The sequence below is a fragment of the Mesoplodon bidens genome, assembly GCF_964165515.1.
Source record: "Mesoplodon bidens genome assembly, chromosome: 1".
Classification (NCBI taxonomy): domain Eukaryota; kingdom Metazoa; phylum Chordata; class Mammalia; order Artiodactyla; family Ziphiidae; genus Mesoplodon; species Mesoplodon bidens.
In genome coordinates, this window is record NC_138176.1 from 73,015,802 (window position 1) to 73,038,806 (window position 23,005).

General features: G+C 38.9%; 1 protein-coding gene across 1 annotated transcript in view; it reads left to right on the plus strand.

The window, feature by feature from the left end:
• ARHGEF38 (Rho guanine nucleotide exchange factor 38) overlaps positions 1–23,005 on the plus strand; it is a gene marked incomplete at its 3' end in the record, with an annotated part of 156,452 nt that overhangs the window by 93,575 nt on the left and 39,872 nt on the right. Inside the window, exons 4-5 of the mRNA XM_081248325.1 lie at positions 13,729–13,876; positions 20,308–20,325. Coding sequence (XP_081104451.1) covers positions 13,729–13,876; positions 20,308–20,325 — 166 coding nt within the window. The remainder of the gene's footprint in view (positions 1–13,728; positions 13,877–20,307; positions 20,326–23,005) is intronic.

Here is a 23,005-nt window from a genome sequence, read left to right on the forward strand (position 1 = left end):
TCGAATAGTGAGAAAGGACAAAACAAGTAAGATGACAGTGTAGAGGAGTTTAAGAACACACAGGCTTCAGTCTCAGGTTGATTTAGTTTACATCCTGGCTCATCGGTTGTTAAATGTGTGATCTTAGGCAAGTTACAAAGCCTCACTGAACTTCAGATCTTGAAATCTTGAGGCAATAATACCTACCCCACAGAGCGTTTATGAAGATTAAATAAAATCATGTATAAATAATGATAGCCAGTGCCCACCCTTAGTATCCAACACATGGTATTACTAACTTATTTTCCTGATAATATTAAATGTACCCATCCATTATCAAATGTTGATTTCTTATGTATGTAATCATTGAATAACGTGAATTTTTTTAGAGGTCCTGATCATGTTTTTCAAACAAATCAGGTTCACGGGCGTGTGTGGTTTCTAGGTGTTCCCAATATGTGTGCATCTTGATGATTCATCTACCTAATATGGTGACATGTTTTCTCTTATGGAGGGTGATTTGAGATATCAAGTATCATCTCCACGTTTGACAAAGTGAACAGCAATTCCAGTAGACGGCCCTCAATGAACCCTGCCTCCTGGTATTCATGCTGCCATGTAGCCTAGTCCCATAATGACCCTGGACTGGCCCTGACACTCACCAAATAATACAATGTAGTGGAAGAAACACTGTGCCAGTGACTGGGCCTAAGCCTTAAGAAAGCCGGACATTTCTACTTTTTTGATTTGGGGAGCCTACCATTTAAGAAATCCAGCTACTCTGCTGGAATATCATGTGGAAAGAGATTAGACCTGAGACCACCTAGTGAGAAAGTGGTCCCTCTGTCCCAGCCTACGAGCTGAGCTAGCCTTCTAGCTGTCCCTTCCAAGGCACCAGACTAGGGAATGAGCTATCTCAGACCGTTCAGCCAGTTAAGCCCTGAATGACTGCAGCCCCAGCAAACATCAAGCAGAGCAGAACCACTGAGGTGATACCAGCCAACCCACCGAATCATGAGAGAAAATCAAAATGCTTGTTGTTATAAGGCACTAAATTTTAGGGTGGTTTTTTTTGTTGTTGTTGTTGTTTTGTTTTTTGCGGTATGCGGACCTCTCACTGTTGTGGCCTCTCCCGTTGTGGAGCACAGGCTCCGGACGCGCAGGCTCAGCGGCCATGGCTCACGGGCCCAGCCGCTCCGCGGCATGGGGGATCTTCCCGGACCGGGGCACGAACCCGTGTCCCCTGCATTGGCAGGCGGACTCTCAACCACCGCGCCACCAGGGAAGCCCTAGGGTGGTTTGTCACATAGTGATAGAGAACTAAAATGGGGCTTGTGTCCTCCTCTATGCATCTGCAACAATGTTACATCTCAAAGTATTTTAAAAAGACTGAGTTATGAATATGTTTAAGTCTACTTTACCTGCTTACCTCACACACACCGTGAAAAGAACCAGAACAGAAAGAAGCTTAAGGTACAGAAATTAGTTTCTCACATGCTTTTTCCTCAGGGTGAGTTTATCCTTGGAGACAAAGACAATTTAGAGCTTTCTGTTGCTTGAAGGTGGAGTGGGTGATGCACTGTTGTTTTGTGGCAGTCCTTTGTTCTCCTAAAGCAGTGTCTCTTGTATGTCCCTGAAGCAGGAATCTGTGCCTTTAGCGGTGATTTTGTGAAAACAGATTAGTCACTGACAATTATGCCATGTGGGAGATGCCACAAAGTAGCTCACCTGAATCACTGTTCTAGTATTGTTATATTGTACACACGTGTGTGTGTGTGTGTGTGTGCGCGCGTGTGTGTGTTTTACACAGGACACAGATTGGCTTGGCCTCCTTCATCCTGACCAGCGAGGGCAGGGTGGGAGCTTCACACCTGCTCACTGGAATGTGTGAGGCCAGCATGAGGGAGACCCAGACACAGCAGTGAAAGGTCAGGGCATTTTATTCCAAATATTGGCAGTAACAGGAAAGCTGTCAGCTTTAGAAAACATGATAGAAAAAAGGGTGAGGGGTTCAAGGTCAAGTATACACAAATCCACACAGGAAAGGAAAAATCAGCAGAAGAAAGTCACCAGGATACAATTTGAAGGTTGGACCTCCAGTCTCCTGAGAGAGGTCAAGTTGGGTCCCAGCACTCCTAGGACTTATTTCTTGTGATAAAAAGAAAACCAGGGTGGCTTAGTAACAACTTCTATAGTGCTGTTCTCTGAGGAGAAAGTGAAGTTCTAGCATGTGGAGCTGGCTCCTCGGGGTCAGTGGTTGAGCTGTGCAGTCAGATTTGAATGGAGCTGTGAAAAGTCAGATACTGCACAGAATACACATAAAGACCAGAAATAAAAAGAAAGAAAGAAATCTTGTGAGTGTAAGAGTCCTGTGACTCCCTGAACATTTTCCCAATTGCTAGGAAGCCAGAAGGAGAAGTTGTTAGCAGGAATGCAGAACTTCAGGGTGCCCAAGAGCCCAGCAAGAACTCGGCCTTTGGAGGGAGACCGATCTGTGCCCTAACACTGGCTCTGTCACCGCTACCTCCATGGCTGGGGCAGGTCACTTGGATCCGTGAGGATTGCCCTTGCCTGCCTGGAATAGGAACTTCACCAAAAGGACTTAACCAAAAGAAGACTTTTTCTCTCACATAACAAGAAATCCATCACTCAATAGTCCAGGACTGAGACAGCTGCTTATTGGCTCCTTCCAGCTTCTTCCTTCCTAGTACTTAACTTGTGGGGTTTGGCTTCATGGCCTCAAGATGGTTAGTCCACTGCCAAGCGTGCTTCCTGCTGGTAGTGAGAGCAAAACCACCTCCTCCTGAGGCTTTTTTCATTTTGGGAGAATAGAAATCTTTCCCAGTGACTTCTACCTATATCTCATGATATCATTTTACACACACATTATTCCATTTCTCTCTCTCGCTCTCTCTTGCTCTCTCTCTCTCTCTCTCTCTCTCTCTCACACACACACACACACACACACATTTGACCACCTCTAACTGCCAGATATTGGGAGAAAGGTCAGTAGTTTTAACTGAGTGCATTGCTGGTCCAAATTGTATTAGTTTGGAAGATGGAAGAATGGATAAGCAACTGGCAACAGAAGGCAGATTCATTTGTTCATTTTTCCAGTGGGGATGGCCAGCCCTCCATGGCAGAAGGGTGAGACAGAGGGTATACACCTCTAAGACACAAGCTCCAATGGCAGGGGGGTATTCTTGTCTGTTTTGTTACTGTTGTATCACCAGCATCTAGAGCAGTGTCCTCAATAAGTACTTCCTGAATGAATGAAATGAATGACAGAGACAGTGATAGGCACCCAGGACACTGGCTGGCATGCCGAGGGAACGCAGAAATTGTCCTTGCTCTTGTTACCAGGTCTGCCTGTGGTTTTTCCCGTGTCACTTCCAGAGGCTGGTAGGTAGTGTAGAGCAACTGGTAGAGGCAAGCATTCTTAAGAGAGATACTTACTAAGGTCGATAAATGGGGTGTCATGAGTTGGTCTAAGAACGGGGTCCTCAGCGTTGTAAATCTTGAGGAGGGAAAAGTTATTGTACCTTTTTCCAATCTAGCCAGTGGAAATCTTTTAACTTTCAACTCTCAGAGAACCAATGCTTTCTTTTTTTTTTTATTAATTTATTATTTATTTTTGGTTGCATTGGGTCGGTTGCTGTGCGCGGGCTTTCTCTAGTTGCAGCGAGCAGGGTCCACTCTTCTTTGCGGTGTGTGGGTTTCTCATTGTGGTGGCTTCTCTTGTTACGGAGCGCGGGCTTCAGTAGTTGTGGCACACGGGCTCAGTAGTTGTGGCTTGTGGGCTCCAGAGCGCAGGCTCAGTAGTTGTGGCGCACGGGCCTAGCCACTCCGCGGCATGTGGGATCTTCCCAGACCAGGGCTCGAACCCATGTCCCCTGCATTGGCAGGCGGGTTCCCAACCACTGTGCCACCAGGGAAGCCCCTGGGAAGCCCCCAGTGCTTTCTTAATGTGCTGGTTGTTATAAAGATTCCCACCTGAAGTTAAAATATCCAGGAACTCAAAAATGTTCCTGAAAAGACCACGAGTTATCATCAAGATAAACAGCTTTATTCTTGAATGTTGGCGCCTGACTAGTATTTAAAGAGCACCCAATCCAACCACCTCATTGTTCAGACGAAAAAGGTAAGAGCCTGATTTTCTCCAAATAGCATCACTAATTCTGGACACAGAAGGGGACCCCAGCTCTTCCAAATACAGGTCTTATTATGTATTCTACACTGTCCATCTCTGCCACCCACTAATGCTCCCCAGTTTGTCCTGCCCAGCTGCCAGGCCACCCGCTACTCCCAATGTGCTGGGTGGGTAGTGCCTGAGTGATAGAATAGCCTCTCCTTTGAGACAACCCACCACAATTATGACTTTTTCCTCCCTGGCACTAGACACAGCAGTGGTCATGGGACAGGACCCCACAGTTCACTCTGGCTCCCTTCCTTTCTCTCTCTCACTTTTTTTTATGGTCGAGCTACCCTTATTGGTCTCACACCATTCCCTCCTAAAACCACTTCTCTGAAATTGCTGTTAGCATGTCACCAGAGACCTCAGAAATGTCAAATCCAATGAACACATTTTTCTGAATTTATCTTACTGTAGTGCGTCTGAAAAATTTTTACCGAAAGATTCCTGAAGCCAAAAGAGAAATATCATGAGCCTCAGGGAACGTGGAGTTCTGACCCAAAGCCCCAGCCACAGGCATGAAATAATTTGGAGTCTTATTTTGTCTTAAGAATTCACGTAAATTTTCCATTCTATTTTCTCACATGAAAATAATTTTTCTTCAAATATCTTCATAAAATTGATACTCAAGGAATATGCTTGTTTTAATCCCTTGGCAGCATGTTCCACTTGGCACCTGGGTTTGGTTTGAATTTCATAACCCTAACCAGGGTCCCTTGAGTATCCCTTAGTAGCCAGTGTTATCCCCAAGTGAGGCAGGAACTAAATGAGACTGAAGGCAAAGGATAGTGGCTTCTGTAAGCAGCATTTACTCTTCCTACCTCTTTCTTCTCACATCCCTCCTCGTTTTGCCCTCCCCTGGAGAACAGAAGGAGGCTAAGAATGAAAGGAAGAAAACATGTACATGATCTGGCATTTTGGCTGGCTGAGCTGCTGCCTTGTTTAGTCCCATCCAAGAAGGCTGGGCTCCCATCCAAGGAGGAGAGGCAGACCACGGGGAGCTCTCCTAGTCAGTCTGGGTGAAAGCTGCCAGGAAGGCTCTTTCATTTGAGGATGGCATATTCACTCACTCAGGGAAGTGACAGCCAGAGGCTCACTGCCCAGATCTCAGACCCTCTTTCCGGGGAGTGGGTCATACCTACCCTCTGTCCTCAGAGTCATCGCACCCCCTTCTCTGTATTCTGAATGCTCTGTCTTGACAATCAAGTTTTACTTAGAACTACAGAAGTTTCTTTGGGATATATCTTAGATCATAAATGATGCTTGAGAATATTTTCTTCCAGTTTTATTGAGACATAATTGGCATATAGCACTATATAAGTTTAAAGTGTACTGCATACTGATTTGATTTACATACATCGTGAAGTATCACAATAGGTTTAGAGAACATCCATCATCTTATATGAATATAAAATTAAAGAAATAGAAAAAAACTTTTCCTTGTGATGAGAACTCAGGACTTTTTTTTAACATCTTTATTGGCGTATAATTACGTTACAATGATGTGTTAGTTTCTGCTATATAACAAAGTGAATCAGCTATACATATACATATAACCCCATATCTCCTCCCTCTTGCGTCTCCCTCCCACCCTCCCTATCCCACCCCTCTAGGTGGTCACAAAGCACAGAGTTGATCTCCCTGTGCTATGCGGCTGCTTCCCACTAGCTATCTGTTTTACATTTGGTAGTGTATATATGTCCATGCCACCCTCTCACTTCATCCCAGCTTACACTTCGCCCTCCCCGTGTCCTCAAGTCCGTTCTCTATGTCTGCGTCTTTATTCCTGACAGGACTTTTTTAACAACTTTTATATATAACATACAACAGTGTTAATTATATTTATCATGTTGTCCATTACATCCCTAGTCTCCACCTCCAAGTACCATCACATTTGGGGTTAAGGCTTCAACATATGAATTTTATGGGGGAAACAAACATTCAGTTCATAACACTCTTCATATGCAACAGCTCATTTAATATTTTCATAGAATTTTTTAATAAAATTTTATGGTAAAGAGGAGGGCCTTCAGCTAGTGTCTCTCAAAATATATAGTCATTTTTTACAGGAGAAGAGAAAAACTGTATTGATTAGAATAAAGTCCAGCTGGGAGAAACAGGAAACAAAACAAAACTTTACTACCTTAAATAATATAGATATTTATTTCTCTATTATGTAAAAGTCTAAAGGCTTTAGGATTAGCAAATGAAAACTATTATATACAGGATGGGTAAACAACAAGGTCCTACTGTATAGTACAGGGAACTATATTCAATATCCTGTGATAAACCATAATGGAAAAAAATATGAAAAAGAATATATATGTATAACTGAGTCACTTTGCTGTACAACAGAAATTAAATACAACATTGTAAATCAACTATACTTCAATAAAATTTTTAAAAAAACAAGAAAAGCAACATAAATAACTCATGATGATTTAATACTTAAGAACAGGCATGTTTGCTTTTTTCCCTTTCCTTTAGCTAGAAATTATTCTGTTCTATTGTTGTGGTTTTCAATAAATAGCTTTTGCATTTAAAAAATAAATAAGTAAATAAAGGCATGTATTTTAGGCCTGAATGGCAACTCTGCTCCACAAAGTCCTCTGGGATATAAGCTTCTTCTGGCTCACAGCTCCACTCAGCCTTACCTTCATGGACAAGGTAGTATTCAAGTTCCAGGTAGCAGAACAAAGGAAAGTATGGAGAAGAAGGGGTAAAGGATGAGCTAGCTACGTCATAAAGAAATTTCCTGGATATCGTCATAGGACACTTCTCCATATATCCCATTGGTGGACTTTAATTGCATGGCCACTAGTATTACAAGAGAGGCTGGGAAATGTAGTTTTTATTTGGGACAGCCCCAAATTCATCGTTATTGAAAAGGGAGAGTACTGATACTGGGGGACAATAACAGGCTCTGTCACTCACAAACTTGTTCACTCTCTCTGCAGTATTTCTCATTATTTTATCCTTGGCTTTGCTGACACCCACCCTAGTTTTTCTCCTTTCTCTCTGGCTGTAACTTCTCAAACTTTTCTGCAGACTCTTTTTCTTCTAGGCTCCCCTCAGTGTTAGTATTCCCAGCATTTGGTCCTCATGCCCTCTTCTCTTCTCACTCCATGGACTTTCTTGCATGACCATATCAAATTCATGGTTTCTACTACTCAGGTTTTACATACCTACATCTCTCTTCCAGATCTTTTTTTTTTTTCTGAATCCCAGACTCATATATCCAATTTCATGAAGGGCCCTCCACTTGAATATACTATGGGTGACAAACTCAGTACATATAAAATTAAACTCATTGTCTTCCCACTAAAACACTCTATTTTGCCCTCATTGTCTATCCACATGTTTACTGAAACTGAATTCCTGAGATATGCCTGGAGTTATCCTCTTCATCTTTCACATGTTCAATGTCCTTATTTTTTTCTCTCTCTTCTCCATCCTCCCTGCTTTTGCTTTAGTGGTTAAAACTAACATCTAATGAGAATTTGCACATGCCACCTTCTGATATAACTACATTACATATTTTAACTCATTTAATCTTCAAACAACCCTACCATTATGATTATTCCATATTTTGGATGAAGAAATTAAGGAAAAGAGAAATCAGGTAATTTTCCCAAATGTCACAACAGTAAATGGTAAAACCAAAATCTGAAACCAGGCAGTTGATTTTAGAGTACTCTCTCTTGACTGCCGTAACCTTCTGTTTTAGCCCTCATTATTTATTTCTTACATTATTATAGAAGCCTTTCAACTGGTTTCTCTTTTCCAGTCTCCCTAACTCCTCCCCCAAATTCCATCATTCATATGATTAACCCCAGAGTAAACTTTCTAAAATACAATCTAATCATATTAATCTGCTGCCTAAAATCCATCAGCGCTTCTCCATCAGCTTCAGGCTAAAGTTCCAGCTTCTTAATTATACACAAGGTCTTTCATGATCTGGCCCCTACTCACCTATATAGCCTCTTCTGAGACCTCAGAAGCAGCCAGCCATCCGAGACCACTTGCAGTTTTTGAGTAGAACCTGCTCCCTCCATGCATCTCTGTGCTTTTGCACTCACTCATAACTCCTATTTCAAGGGCAGACTGTTATGGAAATAGCTCAAAGTTTCTCAAGAGCAGAATGGATCACCCTCTGTGTTTTATAGCTACTGTCATACTCTTCACACAGCATGGGAAATGAGAATTTACTCTTCTCTCTCCCTTACTGGCCTCCATAAGTCACCTGAGGGAAGTGTTCATTCTTTGTGTCTGAAGTACTTACCAAAGTACGCAGTGCATAATAGTCACTCATTAAATGGTTATCAAATAAGGCTGAACAAAATAAAGACTATAATTACTTCACTACCTTTTATGCCATTTTCCTAAACAAGGCCTACTGCAGGGAGATCTCTTGGATATTGTTGGTTTCACTCCGGCTTAATTACCTGTAGGGGAAGTTCATCTTGTAGTTGGGTCAGAATAATATAGAAGCCTATCATTTGGTATGGTCCACCTTGGGGATGGACATGAGGGTCTGCAAGTAAAGAAGAGGTGGGCCAAGAAGAGGAACATATATATGTTTATATTAGTGACAGTTTACATTAGATGCCAGGACATAAAATGTGTTCAATATCCCTGGAAGCTGTTTTTAAAGGAGGGAACTAAGGGCATTTAAAAGGTGCACTTTTTCCCCCTCCTTTTGTATGGCAATTATTCTGGGGGGATGCCAATGCAGAAAGTCTTGGGTTGTAGAATTTTGAAAAAGAAGCACACGATAGTTAGATTTATTTCAGAGGATTCTGGTGATTTTGTGACAGGCAGCCAGAAGGGAAATTACCTGAGCTGGTCTTGGCTCAGGCCCTTCTCCAATCCTAATCATTCTTTCAAACCCACATACAGTAGACAGAACAGTTGTCCTTCACCACTGAAGAAATGCAGCTGAGAGTTACGTTACCGTGGAAACAGAATAAATTTTTTTTTTTTTTTTTTTTGCTGCAAGACATATCAATTCATCTGCACTATTATGAAGCAGCATACATTGGTAGGGCTGGGAGGGGAATCAAATATTCTGCCCCCCAGTATTATACTTGGCCTCTGGGTGAATAAATGACTTTCAATTAGAGTGCTTAAATATCTTTTAACTTTAATCATTGTTATTAGAGGCCCAACAGAATTTTACTTGGAAAAGAGTAAAAAATTCAACTCTGCTGTTCAAGAGAGAGCTATAAATTCTTTCAAACTAGACCACTTCTGTTAAAGAAAATATAAGGGAATTTACAATTAATGTTTTCATTGTATGCAAAATAAATGCCTTTGTCCTTTGTGTTTTGACTATCTGACTTGATCCTACTGTGGATTTATGAGGTTGTCCAGACCTCTTTCATCCTTTGTCTCTACTCTGAGCTGCTTTGTAGTGAACACACATATTTACAATTTCATCTCGTGTTGGGATGCGGGTATTCAGATCCTCTCTTCCTGACTTCCTGCTGAGCTCATCTGAGCCTTGACTCCCTTGCCCAGCCAAAGCCTTCACTCTCATTTACTACCTGCCTCTGTGAGTGGGAGGCTCACCTCCTCTTACGCCCAACCCTAAATTTAGCCACTGTCCTATTTTATTTTCTCCTCTTGTAACTACTCTCTTTCTCACTATTTGTGTTGCTAACTGTCGTGAAGAGTGAATGCGTAAGACCTCCACTGGCAGAAGGATCAATTCAGTAAAATCCCAGGAACCTAACAAGAATCCCTTATCCCTTCAGTTCCAAAAATTTTCACAGTCACTGTGTTTCCTTACAAGTTCAAAAAAGCACTAAAACAAAAACCAACCAAGCAAAACACACACACACACACACACACACACACACACACACACACCGTCTAACTTTAATCACAGAGAAATCCCATAAATGAAAGGAAAGAAACATCTTTTATTGGCTGGATGGAAATTAGAAAATAATGTAATACTTAAAAAATACTAGTGTTTTAATGAAAATAAAAACAAAAATAAAAATAAACAAATGGAACCTAATTTTAACTGAAAAGATTTTGCACAGCAAAGGAAACCATAAACAAAACAAAAAGACAACCCACAGAATGGGAGAAAATATTTGCAAATGAAGCAACTGACAAGGGATTAATCTCCAAAATATACAAACAGTTCAGGCAGTTCAATATCAAAAAAACAAACAACCCAATCAAAAAATGGGCAGAAGATGTAAGTAGACCTTTCTCCAAAGAAGACAGACAGATGGCCAAAAAGCACATGAAAGATGCTCAACTTCACTAATTATTAGAGAAATGCAAATCAAAACTACAATGAGGGCTTCCCTGGTGGCACACTGGTTGAGAGTCCGCCTGCCAATGCAGGGGACACGGGTTCGTGCCCTGGTCCAGGAAGATCCCACATGCCGCGGAGCAGCTGGGCCTGTGAGCCATGGCCGCTGAGCCTGTGCATCCGGAGCCTGTGCTCCACAATGGGAGAGGCCACAACAGTGAGAGGCCCGCGTACCACCAAAAAAAAAAAAAAAACTACAATGAGGTATCACCTCACACTGGTCAGAATGGCCATCATCAAAAAATCTACAAAGAGTAAATGCTGGAGAGGGTGTGGAGAAAAAGGGACTCTCCTACACTACTGGTGGAAATGTAAATTGGTGCAGCCACTATGGAGAACACTATGATGATTTCTTAAAAAACTAAATATAGAACTACCATATGATCTAGCAATCCTGGGGATATATCCAGAGAAAACAAATAAGTAAGTAAGTACTTATTTGTACTTACTTTTTAATTTTTAAAAATTTTTAATTTTAAGCAAGACAGAGAAAGACAAATATCATATGATATCACTTATATGTGGAATCTAATAAAAAATGATACTAATGAACTTACTTACAAAACAGAAATGGACTCACAGATCGTGAAATGAAATTTATGGTTACCAAAGGGAAATGTGGGGGAAGTGATAAATTAGGAGATTGGGATTAACACATATACACTACTATATATAAAATAGATGACTAACAAGGACCTACTGTACAGCACAGGGAACTATACTCAATATTCTGTAATACCCTATATGGGAAAAGAATCTGAAAAAGAATGGATATATATATATATATATATATATATATATATATATATGTATAACTGATTCACTTAGCTGTACACCTGAAAATAACACAACACTGTAAATCAACTATACTCCAGTAAAAATTTAATGGGGCTTCCCTGGCGGTCCATTGGTTAAGATTTCGCCTTCCAACATGGGGGTTGTGGGTTCAATCCCTTGTCAGGGAGCTAGGATCCCACGTGCCTTGTGGCTGAAAAGCCAAACAGAAGCAGTATTGTAACAAATTCAATAAAACCTTAAAAAATGGTCTACATTAAAAAATATCTTTAAAAATAAATTTTAAAAAATGAAAAAATAAAAGTACTAGTGTTATAATTCTGGAGATAGTAGAGAAGCATTAGAAAGCAAGTGACATTTATTGAGGAACTTGTCAGTGCCAGGAGATTTAATGTCCACATTTCATTTAATTCTCAAATTCATCTCAAATGTAACTATTACTTCCATTTTACAAATGAGAGATTTGAGGCTCAAAGAATTTTTTTTAAAAGCCATTCCCGAAGTTACTTCACAAATCCTAAATGACAGTGATTTCTGATTCTGAGTCCAGTGTTCCAGGCAACTGCATCACTGTGTCCAGGGTCCAGCAGAACTCTGATGTGGGGAGGGCTAAAATCTAAGGGAACAATGAGGAGAATATGGCCTCTAATCCTGGCTCTCCATCTCCTGACAGGACTTTGGAAAAATCATTTCTTTGTTTTAAAGTCAGATTTGTCCATCCTTATTTAATATGGATAAATAACCTCTTATCTCCTCATATGTATAAGGAGTTAAGCATTCAATATATGCAAAACTTGTTGAAAATATAAAGCACAATTCTATATCTGTAGGAAGAATGACTTGTTACTATAATAGACCCAGATTAGCAGGTCCATTATCACTTTCAATCAGTTCAGTCCCAGATCATTATCAACCCCAAACTGGCAATGTTTTGGGGAGCAGATCTATCACATATTTCTTCTGTGTCTCCCAAATCATCTTAACACGTTCTGGGTTGGATAGTGGATGCATTTTTATGTGATGAAGTGGTGATTAAATCAAACTATTCTCCAATATGTACTTGAGTCATCAGTTATAGACCCAATTTTATCATATATCAAAAAGGATTCCTTAAATACCTGGACATAATTAGCCCAGGTTGCTTTATGAACGGTCATAACACTGGTTCATAGTATTATCCAGTTGATTTTTAACAGGAATAATGACCAGTTCTTTCTATTATCACATAAAAGAAAAAATTGTATTTCCCTCAAACCCACTGCTTGCCTTTCAGACAAACTCAGGAAATGTTAGTAAAATAAATAGCGAAAAATAATTTACCTAGAACCCGAAATTTCACTCTTCATGCCTCTAACAAATTGACAATAACTGCTCCATTTTGAGCATCTACTATGTGTGTACTATAATCTGAACTTTACATACCCTACCTCTTTAATTTTATAATGACCCTGTGCAACTGGATCTATTACTGTCCACATTTTATAGATGAGAAAACAGGTTCAGAGAGCAAAAACTAACTTGTCCAAGTCATAATCTGTCCAGGTCTGTAGCACAGCCTGATCTGAACCCATACAGACTGATTCTAAAGTACAGCCTTTAACTGGTGTCAAAGAAAAACCCACAGTGTAAGAGTTGTGAGTTTAAATTTTATTCAGGGACTTACTGAGGGCTATAAGGAGATGACCTCTCAGTGGCTCTGAGGAAACGACTCCAAAGAGGTGGAGGAGAAGCCAGTATATACGATTTGGGGGCTAGGAAATACACACAATCAAACACACATCTTGCTGAAAGATTACTCCTAGTCACAAAGAACAGATATCCCAAGTTAATGATTTTAGTGCTTTTCTCTGTATGGGAAGATGTAAGAATCTGGGATGATTGAAAGGCTTCCTGAGATATACACCCAACCATCTGAGGGTCTGTTTATCCAAATTGACGAGTGCCTCATCCTGTTTTTCATCCTGAATTCCTCTCAGGGTGGGCAATTGCAGTGGGTGATGACTTAGCCCTCATAGAACCAGGTAGTGAGCGATGCCCTTTGTTTTTCTTTGTTTATCTTTGTTTGCTCCAGAAGCCTGCACACTAACCAAGGGCATAATCTAAGAAAACCAGCTTTCTTTTCCTGCCCACCTCCATTAAGCTCATTATCCTTTGTTTCATAAAAGACAGGAGGGAAGGAATGAAAAAGGGAGAAGGGAAGGAGGAGTGTGGAAAGAAAAAAAGGAAGAAAAGGGAGGAAAGAAGTTCCCTCAGCATCATCCACTAGGTTGTTGTCCCCCCCCCAACAATCTAGGTATAAAATGGGGCCCATCCAACTTTTTTTTTTTCCATCCAACTTTTTAACACTAATCAATGTTGTCACAAAATAAATATGTGAAGTGCCAGTTTGGTCTGACTTGATGTCATCTTGCCTTTGTTTTGCATTTATCAGGAGAAGTATTCTTGCAAATTAAAGGGCCACTGGAAGATATTTATAAAACCTACTGCTATCACCACGATGAAGCACACAGTGTACTGGAGTCCTATGAAAAGGAAGAGAAACTGAAGCAATATTTGAGCCTCTGTATTCAGTCCTTAAAGTAAGGCCTTTTCAAATGATTTCCATGCACTCTCAGTCACCTAGCAGGGAACATTTTAACTGGATGTAGATGAAAGTTATCCCATAAATCCTATGTTTTATGAGGCTTGCTGGGAGCTCTACTTTGTGTTCTCTTCATGAAAATCTGACTTGCCAGAAACCCTGATTGACTTGGTTTTTTTCCCCGCAAGGATGACTAAAAATAACATGGGGAAGATATGGGGCTCTGTAGAGATAGAAAAATGCAATATCAAAAAATGAAATGTAGAAGAAAAGCCCCTCTTAAAGCTGTTGTTACTTGCCTGCTCCCACCTAGGTCAAGGAATATGTGAAACAGCCTGTGTCACCGTGGTCACGGGAGCACGTGGAATAATAAAATTAGTGGGATGTCCCATGACCCTCTGAATGGCCCTTGCCATCCCCCAAACTCACTGTGGGGAAGGAGGAGAGATTGGCAAAGACAAGTCAGGCCCTGTTAAAGTTAGTTTCAGGAAAGTTAGTCACGCCTTCCTTCCTCATCTCTAAATTGTTGGTGGGAAGTGCTACCTAATGTAATTTTTTTTAATCTGGGAGAAATATCTATTCACTATAAAAATCTGAAAAAGGGAGTTCCCTGGTGGCCTGCTGGTTAGGGTTCTGGGCTTTCAGTGCTGTGGCCCCAGTTCAATCCCTGGTCAGAGAACTGAGATCCCGCAAGCCGTGTGTACGGGCCAAAAAAAAAAAAAAATCTGAAAAAATATATAAGAAAGCTTGAATAAGATAAAAACCCTTACTATTCCATGTATTAATTCCTTGCTAACCATGAATTAAAAAACATAGTTTGCATTTTTTTCTAATCTTATTTATACACATAAATATGAACATGTGTTTGGGTTCTTTTAAATGGAATTAGTATCTTACTGTATCTCTAGTTTTCTACCGAATGAAGCTTAAAGCCAAAATGTCTTCCCTACTCCACATCTTACCCAGTGGTTCTATTGTGGTTTTTCACTTCTAAAGGTTATCCATTGTCAAATGGTCTTGATTAAGCTAAGAATTAACCAAGCAGAGAGAGCTATGGCGTGTAAATCAACACACACCAACCAGTCTGATCCTCCCCTTTTATATACTCTATTGCAGGGGGGGGCAGAAAGGGGGGTCTAATGTGGTACAACTGAATTAAAGTGAAATCAGGAGGCTAAATGAGACTACTCTGGAGAAAAGCCTTTCCAGGCTAGAGCTGGGACTGAAGATGGGTTTAAACTGGACTCTACAAATTTCTTAAAATTAACTTTATCGCCCTCTACTGGCCATTAAGTTACTGCAGTTCTTCAACAATTTTCATGCTATGGAAAAGTGACAATTTCAAGTCACTAAATCGCAAGCACTTATTTAGCACCTGTGCTGTAATACGCATAGATCTGGGTCTTGAAAATACAAAAATAAATCATACTTAAACCGTGCCCACAAGCAGCTCAATATGATCAGGTGATTCTTAAAGATAATATGTGATGAGTAGTTCCAGTGCACTATTTCTCCATTATTGCTGTTTAGTTCAATGTTAGCAAATCAATTTAGATAAACTATAAAGTTTGAAGCTGTATCCATCTTAATAAATTCATATATTAGAAGCAACATCTTCTAAATTTACAGGTGCTTTTTCCAAGGAAGAAATAATAGTGTTATCCAGGGTGTGAATGAACATCTTTCCTACCTTAAACTAGTGGCAAGATCTAATCTAATTAATGTCTATCTTGAGCCATTTTCCTTCTTCAGTTTCCAGAAATAAAAGAGAGAAATTCTATAGCAAGTGAACAAGTAGAACCTTGAATCATCACTCTAACCCCAGCCCCAGAGCTAGAGGTCCACACAGGGAGAGGATGTAGTTAATTTATTTTGGCATGTGCTTCTGACAGCTGACCAGAAGTGGAGCTGTCTGTTCAGAGGGAGATGAACAATAGTTTATTATTCATTAAGCTGTTGACTCCTAAGAGAAAGAAATTAACCGTGCCAGAATATTCCATCAGGCAGTGTAGCTCAGTACCATACCCCGCTAAAACAGCTAAAGCAGAAGTAATTTGGAAACTTCATAAAATCCCAATTACTGAAAATTCCTTTCACACCCAAAGGCTTATTTGATCTTTTCCTGAAAGCCTTAAGTTCTTGTCCTGGTGATGTCCCAAATATTGTATATTCTGCCCCATTCTGCTATTAGGGAATCGTTTCAGGCATTGGAGGGTGCTAAGGTTTAGGAAAACACAAAATCCAAAGGAAGTAATATTGGCAAGACTATTTCTTAAGGGAAAGAAAGTCAAAATAAAATAGTTTAAATTAGAGCTATTTTTCCCAAAGTTGCCTTTCGATGAAAATAAAGTTAATGATGAATTGTACTGGTCTGCCTGATAACTGAAAGCAGGAGAATTATTGACATTACTATGATACTGACCTCAGTTGAGTTAAGCTTTAAATTCTGAGAAACAGGTTTTCAAACAGGTTTATAGGCCAAAGAGAGTCTGGAACACCCCAAGGGCTTGGTTTCCCTTGCCAAGTAATCAGTCAAAGCTATTACTGGGGCTCTGCCTTTTCCTTGTGGCTAAATAACAGAACCCAAGCACAGTTGCCAATTTCTAATGAATATTAGGTGTGGCCTCCATTTTCTACCATGCTGGGGGGTATTGGAACAACTGGATTTGAAGCAGTATCCATGAAGAAGGTGGCTCCATGCCTCAGAAGTTAAAGCAGATTTTAAAGCAACAGAAGTTGCATTTTATCCAGAATTAAAATGTTTATTGAGGGCCTAATAAATATTTATTATAGATACTAGATAATGTTGAAAATATCTTTTTTTTTCAAATATATAAACATAGTTCTTGCCTCCTGGGAACATACCTTCTAGTTGGTAGATAAACAAAACCATCTGGAAAGCTTAATAATAATACAAGAGTTAATTTAAATAACACAGCAGAAGCTGTCACGGTGAGGTTCAAGACTAACTTCCAAAAGGAGAGTAGAGAGATTTCCTGGTTCTGTAACCAAGAGACTTGAGCTCATAACATTTGGCTATTCTTTGAAGCCCATTATCTTTCAAAAGAGCAAATAATATTGGTATCCAGAAAATAATTTTGAATCCCTTTGAAACTTATGGGCAGTGTTTCTTGGTGTGTGAGTTTCCCTGCACTGGACCCACCAGGGATGTGCAACTGCCTATGCTCTGCTCTAGACCAAAAAAATTAGGATTGCTGGGGTCCACTCCACGAATCTGCACTTTAACAAGCACCCCTGGTTGATCATGGACATACACTCCAGTGAAGACCTACTTTAGAAGGAGAAATCATGCCCATGGTACCCACTCACTGCTTTCCCTGAAGCACATAGGCTGTTTTCATGACTATAGATACAATCTAAGCAGTAATTTCAGGGTTTAGAAACCTTAGAAAGAAAAGACTAAAACAATCCAGAAGCACAATCCCACATCTGCATCTACAGCTTATAAATTGGAAGTCTGCAAGTTTTTTATTTATTCAACAAGGAGTATTTACAGTGTCACATTAGTGACCTGTAAGATTACATGAAATACTGATTTAATACAGTTTCTAAACTTATGGAAATTATTTGCTAAATACGTAGTTACTTGGCCTCTTTGGGGTTATTTAAGGTTTCTGCTCTGCATGAGGAAAGCGAAAAATAGAATAGCTGTGAATGCAAGTGTAGCTATAATTAGAATAGGCTGTCTGCAGCCTCCTTTATCTGTTTTTCTAGTTATAAATACCACCAAATCCCTGATGCCTTTCAGAGGCCCTAGAGATTTGTTTATTTGTAATAGGAAAAGAATGAAGAGGCTTTTCCAAGTTTTTTGGTAGGTAACTGGAAGATGCATTTCTAACTTCATGTCTAGCTGTTATAAATTTATCTACGTTTTTCTTCCTCCTAACTGAGGCCACCATCCTCAGGAGGAAAACTTCTAACTTCTAGTCATCTGGGTGCTTTGGCTGCTCATATTACTGCTATAGCTTTTCCATTCAGGGAAGCTAAAAGCTCATGCAACATGACATCAAAGGAATAGATTTCAATTTGTCCACCGCAGTTTATATTTCTTAATATTATTCCAGTGGGGTGTTCCAAGTAAAAATTAAAATAACCCTTTTTGGAAACTCTTTCAGTTCTTTATTACATGACATCATGTTTGAACAAAGATGATAATCCTTAACGGAATAGTCACGAAAAAACTATTGTTAACTGTGAATCAAATTATAATGACCCCATGAGGGTGTAAGGTGGGGTGGTGGATATATTGTTACTTTACCCCCCAAAGGGGTAAGTGGACCCAATTTAACTTTGTCCTTCCTGAAATGTCCTTGGCTGGGGTTAACTTCTGGAAAGTTTTAGCCTAAAAGGGAGATTTTTTTAAAATGATAAGCAAATAAAAAGGAGATGTTATAACATAATGCCACTATTCCACTGTTGGAAAACCTCAGGTTCCTTTTCATAAAATGTTATATTTACATTAAACACAGTGTTTAATATATGTTATAATATGTAGGTTTTATTTGGTTGAAGTAAATGGAATAGAAAGAGAAAAAAATGTCCATGTCTTCTCTAAGAGTTAGAAGAACAACAATCTTTTCTTTCAACTTCAAAGTATGTGTTTTGGTTCCAAAGTGATTGCATCTTTCACTTGTTTGTTTTGATAGAAAACTGCATTCTTATTTTTATTCAACTTCTGTCCCAAATTTTCTGATCTATGACTTGCAGAGCAAAATAAGAAAAGGAAATTCCTTAATAGAAGGGGACAGAAATTGGGGAAAGAATGTGAGCTTAAAGAAAATAAATGGAAAGAAATACTGGGCAGGAGGGTAGTGGTGGTGTACTTTCTTTCATTGAGAAAGAAGAGTTCTTCAAATAACAGTTAATAATTGTTTGAAATTGTAGCACCTGCTGATTTTTAAAAATTTATAATCCTCTGTTGGATTCCCAACTGGGAGATCTTGGATTCAGCAATACCTAGTTATTTCAAGATGTCTAGGGATCCATTCATACACTGTCTGGAGAGCGAAGGGATACTTGTTATACCATTGTATACCATTGTTTTCCACATATATAAAGTACTGGGATTAATTTTTTTTAATTAAGCCCATGAAAATTTATGAAATTCAGCATAGGTAGTTATTGAATTTTTTCTCAATCATTGAATATGAAAAAAACCATCTACTATGATGTGATGGGATCACGACATTTTTTTTTTTGTATTGAAAACATTTATTGTGTTCCAGAAGACTGGAAACCAGAGGTCAAGGTGATCAGTTTATTAATACAGGTTATTACTTTATTTCTCTATAGCCACATGAGGCTTTCAGAGAGAAGTTCCTACCTCCTTTATTCTTGAAATTTAACTTGAAAGATTTCCACTTTTTTATTGTTAACTTAATTAATTTGACAAATACATTTTGTGCTACTGTGTGCCAGTCCGTTTTTCAGGTACTGGGGCTACAATGGAGAACAAAGCAAGGATAAATCCTTGCCCTCCTTGGCATCGGGGAGCGGAGAGATAGACAAGAAACCAAATAAGCATATAGTATATTAGAAGGTGACAAAGCGTTATGGGGAGAAATAAAGCAGGGAATGAGAATCAGGAGTAAAATGGGAGGCAGGTACAATGTTTAAGAGGTTGGTCAGGGAAAGCGTCACTGGGCAGGGGCATTTGGACAAAGACCTGAAGGAGATAAGGAAGGAGCCATATAGATATCTGGAGGAAGGGCAGTCAGGCAAGCGCAAGAACCTCGAGGCAGGAGCCTGCCTGCAGGCTTTGAAAAGAACAAGGAGGCACGCAGTTGCCACAGATGGAGGGAGGAGCTGAACTATGGGAAATGAGGTAGAGAAGACGTGGAAGTAGAGGCAGATCGCGTTGCCTTGGAAGGACTTTAGTTTTGCTTGAGCAAACTGGAAGCCACAAAAGCTAGTAATGCCGAGTGAATGTTTTTATGGGAATTATCTAATTGAATAGGTGAATTGTTTATAATCTATCTAGCTATCTATATATATAAAAAACACTATAAACAGAGATATTATAAAGCACTTGATAGTAGTTTTCTGCAAGTCAGTAACACTTTCCTTTGTAATCTTATCTCAATTTCTCCTAATTACTATGTTTAATAGATTTTTATTTCATAATATAAACAAAGATTAACATTTAAATCCATTTTCAAATGACTAAAATTTACTAACTATAATCTGAATCAACAGTTTTTAAACCTTATACAAAGTGTGAAACAAATATGGTGGATACATACTAAAATAAAGTTTTAGGGATATTATAAAACTAATTCTATAAAATCTTCATGAAAATGACTTATTACATTATTTTACCTAATAAAATTTTAAAACTTATATAATGTTTGCTTATTACCTCAAATATCTATATTTACATGAATTTATTTTTTTTCCCTTTTCTTACAGGAAAATATACATGCAAGAGTAAGTACTTTTGTTTAAATAATAGATATCAAATGTTAAAATCATGGGGAAAAGCTGATTAATATTTCTGTGCAAATCAGAATTTTTAGTTTTTACAATGTTGTTCATTGCTTTCAATAAGTCAAGATTGCAAAGACATTTACCCTAGATATTATTGGTGCATTTATTTCCAATTTGCCTGAGATGATCTTACATATTAAATTATGTGTACCTTATTAAACTTTTTAGAAGAATCTTGGGGTATAATTTACTTAAATCACTAGTTTGTTGGTGCCAGGAACTCTTTGGGAACTGCTTATCACACATATGTTTAGGAATCATTTTAATGTGTCCAAAAATGTTTCTTCCTAAGGACAACATTAGTCTAAAAAGTCTCAGATTAATACCATAATGTTTTTGAAGGTTACATAGATTAATGTATAAAAGAAAAGCTTCCTTATACATTACAGTAAAATATTCTGTTTCTTCTGATTTGGACTCTGATTTACAGAGAAAAAAATCATATACACACATACATAGCATAAAAATGAAATATTACGATGAAATAATTGATTACTAGGACAATATAGAAATTATCTTATAAAAGCAATACACACATACACATACTTTGCAAGATGTCCATTTTTATAGAAGAACAGCATGTCCAGTCTGACTAATATTGAAAAGATGATATTGATTTGAATATGAAGTCAAATTTACCAGTACTTAAAAAAGCACGTGTTTGCCTTAGCATGGTCAGGAACTATCTAAAGTCCTGAGTTCCTAGTCTGCTTGTGTGTGTGTGTGTGTGTGTGTGTGTGTATGTGTACATTCTAAACTCCTGAAACTTTACAACAAGAAATACAAAATTTACAAAATAAAAATTATATTAATTTAAGCTGTAAATATCTGCCATTCATGCTTTGGTGCAGAGCAACCTTGAGGAAAGACAGAATTCCAGGGTGAGGTGGAAGAATCCGGCATCATACAGGAGACCTGTAGACTAAGGTTTTATACCCCAGCCAAGCTGAGAAGTTAGTTTTTGGCATACCAAACAAGCACCCAGTTCTCTCACTTTATAAGCCTTTTCTTTCAAAAGGAAAACAATATCCTATAGTATAAACAGATATGATTAGATTTGTTCAAGACCATTTGAATTTGAAGAGGAGCATAATAGAATAGGGCCTTTTGGTCCTTTCACACACCAGAGCTTTCCTGGCTTCTCTTCAATGACAGTTGATGGTATTGGAGGGGTGGGGGATTGCTGTCTCATTATAAAGCCTGTGGCTCTGGCATTGTGCCTAGGACTGGAGATTCACAGAGCTGGGGGATGAGAGAAGAACTTCATATGCTACACATCTATTCTACACATACGATGTATGCTACACATATGATGTATGCTACACATAACAGTGCTATGGAGAAACCCAAACCAACATTGTGGCCAACCCAATACTTAGATTTCTTTTCCTAGAGCTTAGGTCTTTATAACCAAAGATTGAGAGACAGAGACAGACAGAAAGAGAGATTCAGAGAAGGAAAGTGAGCAAATCTTTTAATACATTAGCATGCACAGGCTCCTACATACAGAATACTTAAAACAAACAGCACCTTGTATTGAAATTCTTTCTTAAGAAATTGCACTGGCTTCTGCAGCAGTCCTGCTGTGTGGGTGTTAGCAGGCTGCTTATGCCCCCCTCTAACCCATTCTATACATCAAGAACTCGAAAATAGGAAGAAGAGTCATAGCGTGTGGCTGCATGAACATCAAAACCACGTTAACCATGAGTTATTTTCCTTCCTGTTTCTCTCATTCAGGACAGGAGGCACAGACGCTGCTACCTAAAAGAGCAAAAGGCAATGTCAAATGCTATGTAATTGTTGGACCCCTTAGTAGCTAAGGCCAAGAATGTCGCAGCTAGAGTAGTGCATTTATGAGATGTGGGTTTTAAAATGGCTTCAAAAAAATGTCTTACTTATGGAAGCTGAAAACTGTCTTTTTTTCACAATCTGCATTTTAAAAAGTACAGAGAAAGGCAAAGACATTTAAAATTTCTACAATGTTTATAATCTTATGAAAACATCAAAACAGTATCAAAGTGACAAGAATCATAGAATCTTCCACCAAAAGGTCTCCCCCGAAGCGTGGGATACAAGTCCCATGTTCTAAAGCAAGAAAAATATACCTATTCTAAATGTACCTCCAGAAATATACTGTTTTATCTTCAATATTTATACTCCTCTATATGCTTCTCTGCCTGACCAGTTATTTCCACCTTTGGATCTCAGGGTTTCATTTCCACCTTTGGATCTCAGTGTTTCAATCAATCTCAAAATGTTATGTTATTTTTTTCTTAAGTTTTGTATTTTTAAAATTATTCAAGAAACACTGAAAACATAGAAAATCAAAATGAGGACACAGAAGACAATTGGTAGTCACATTCCAGAGTGAACTATTTTAACATCACAAGAGTCCCTTACTTCCCTGCAATTGTTTTCTCTACACAGACACATGTTGACTAAAATAGGACGGCTATCTATTTCCTGTATGTCAACTTGCTACCTCTTTATCAATACATCATGAGCATCTCTCTGTCAGTAAACATAAATCCACATTGCTTTATGACTGCATACTACTCTATCTGATGTATATACCATAATTTAGTTTACCAAACCCTTACAGATACTTGAAGTGTGTCTG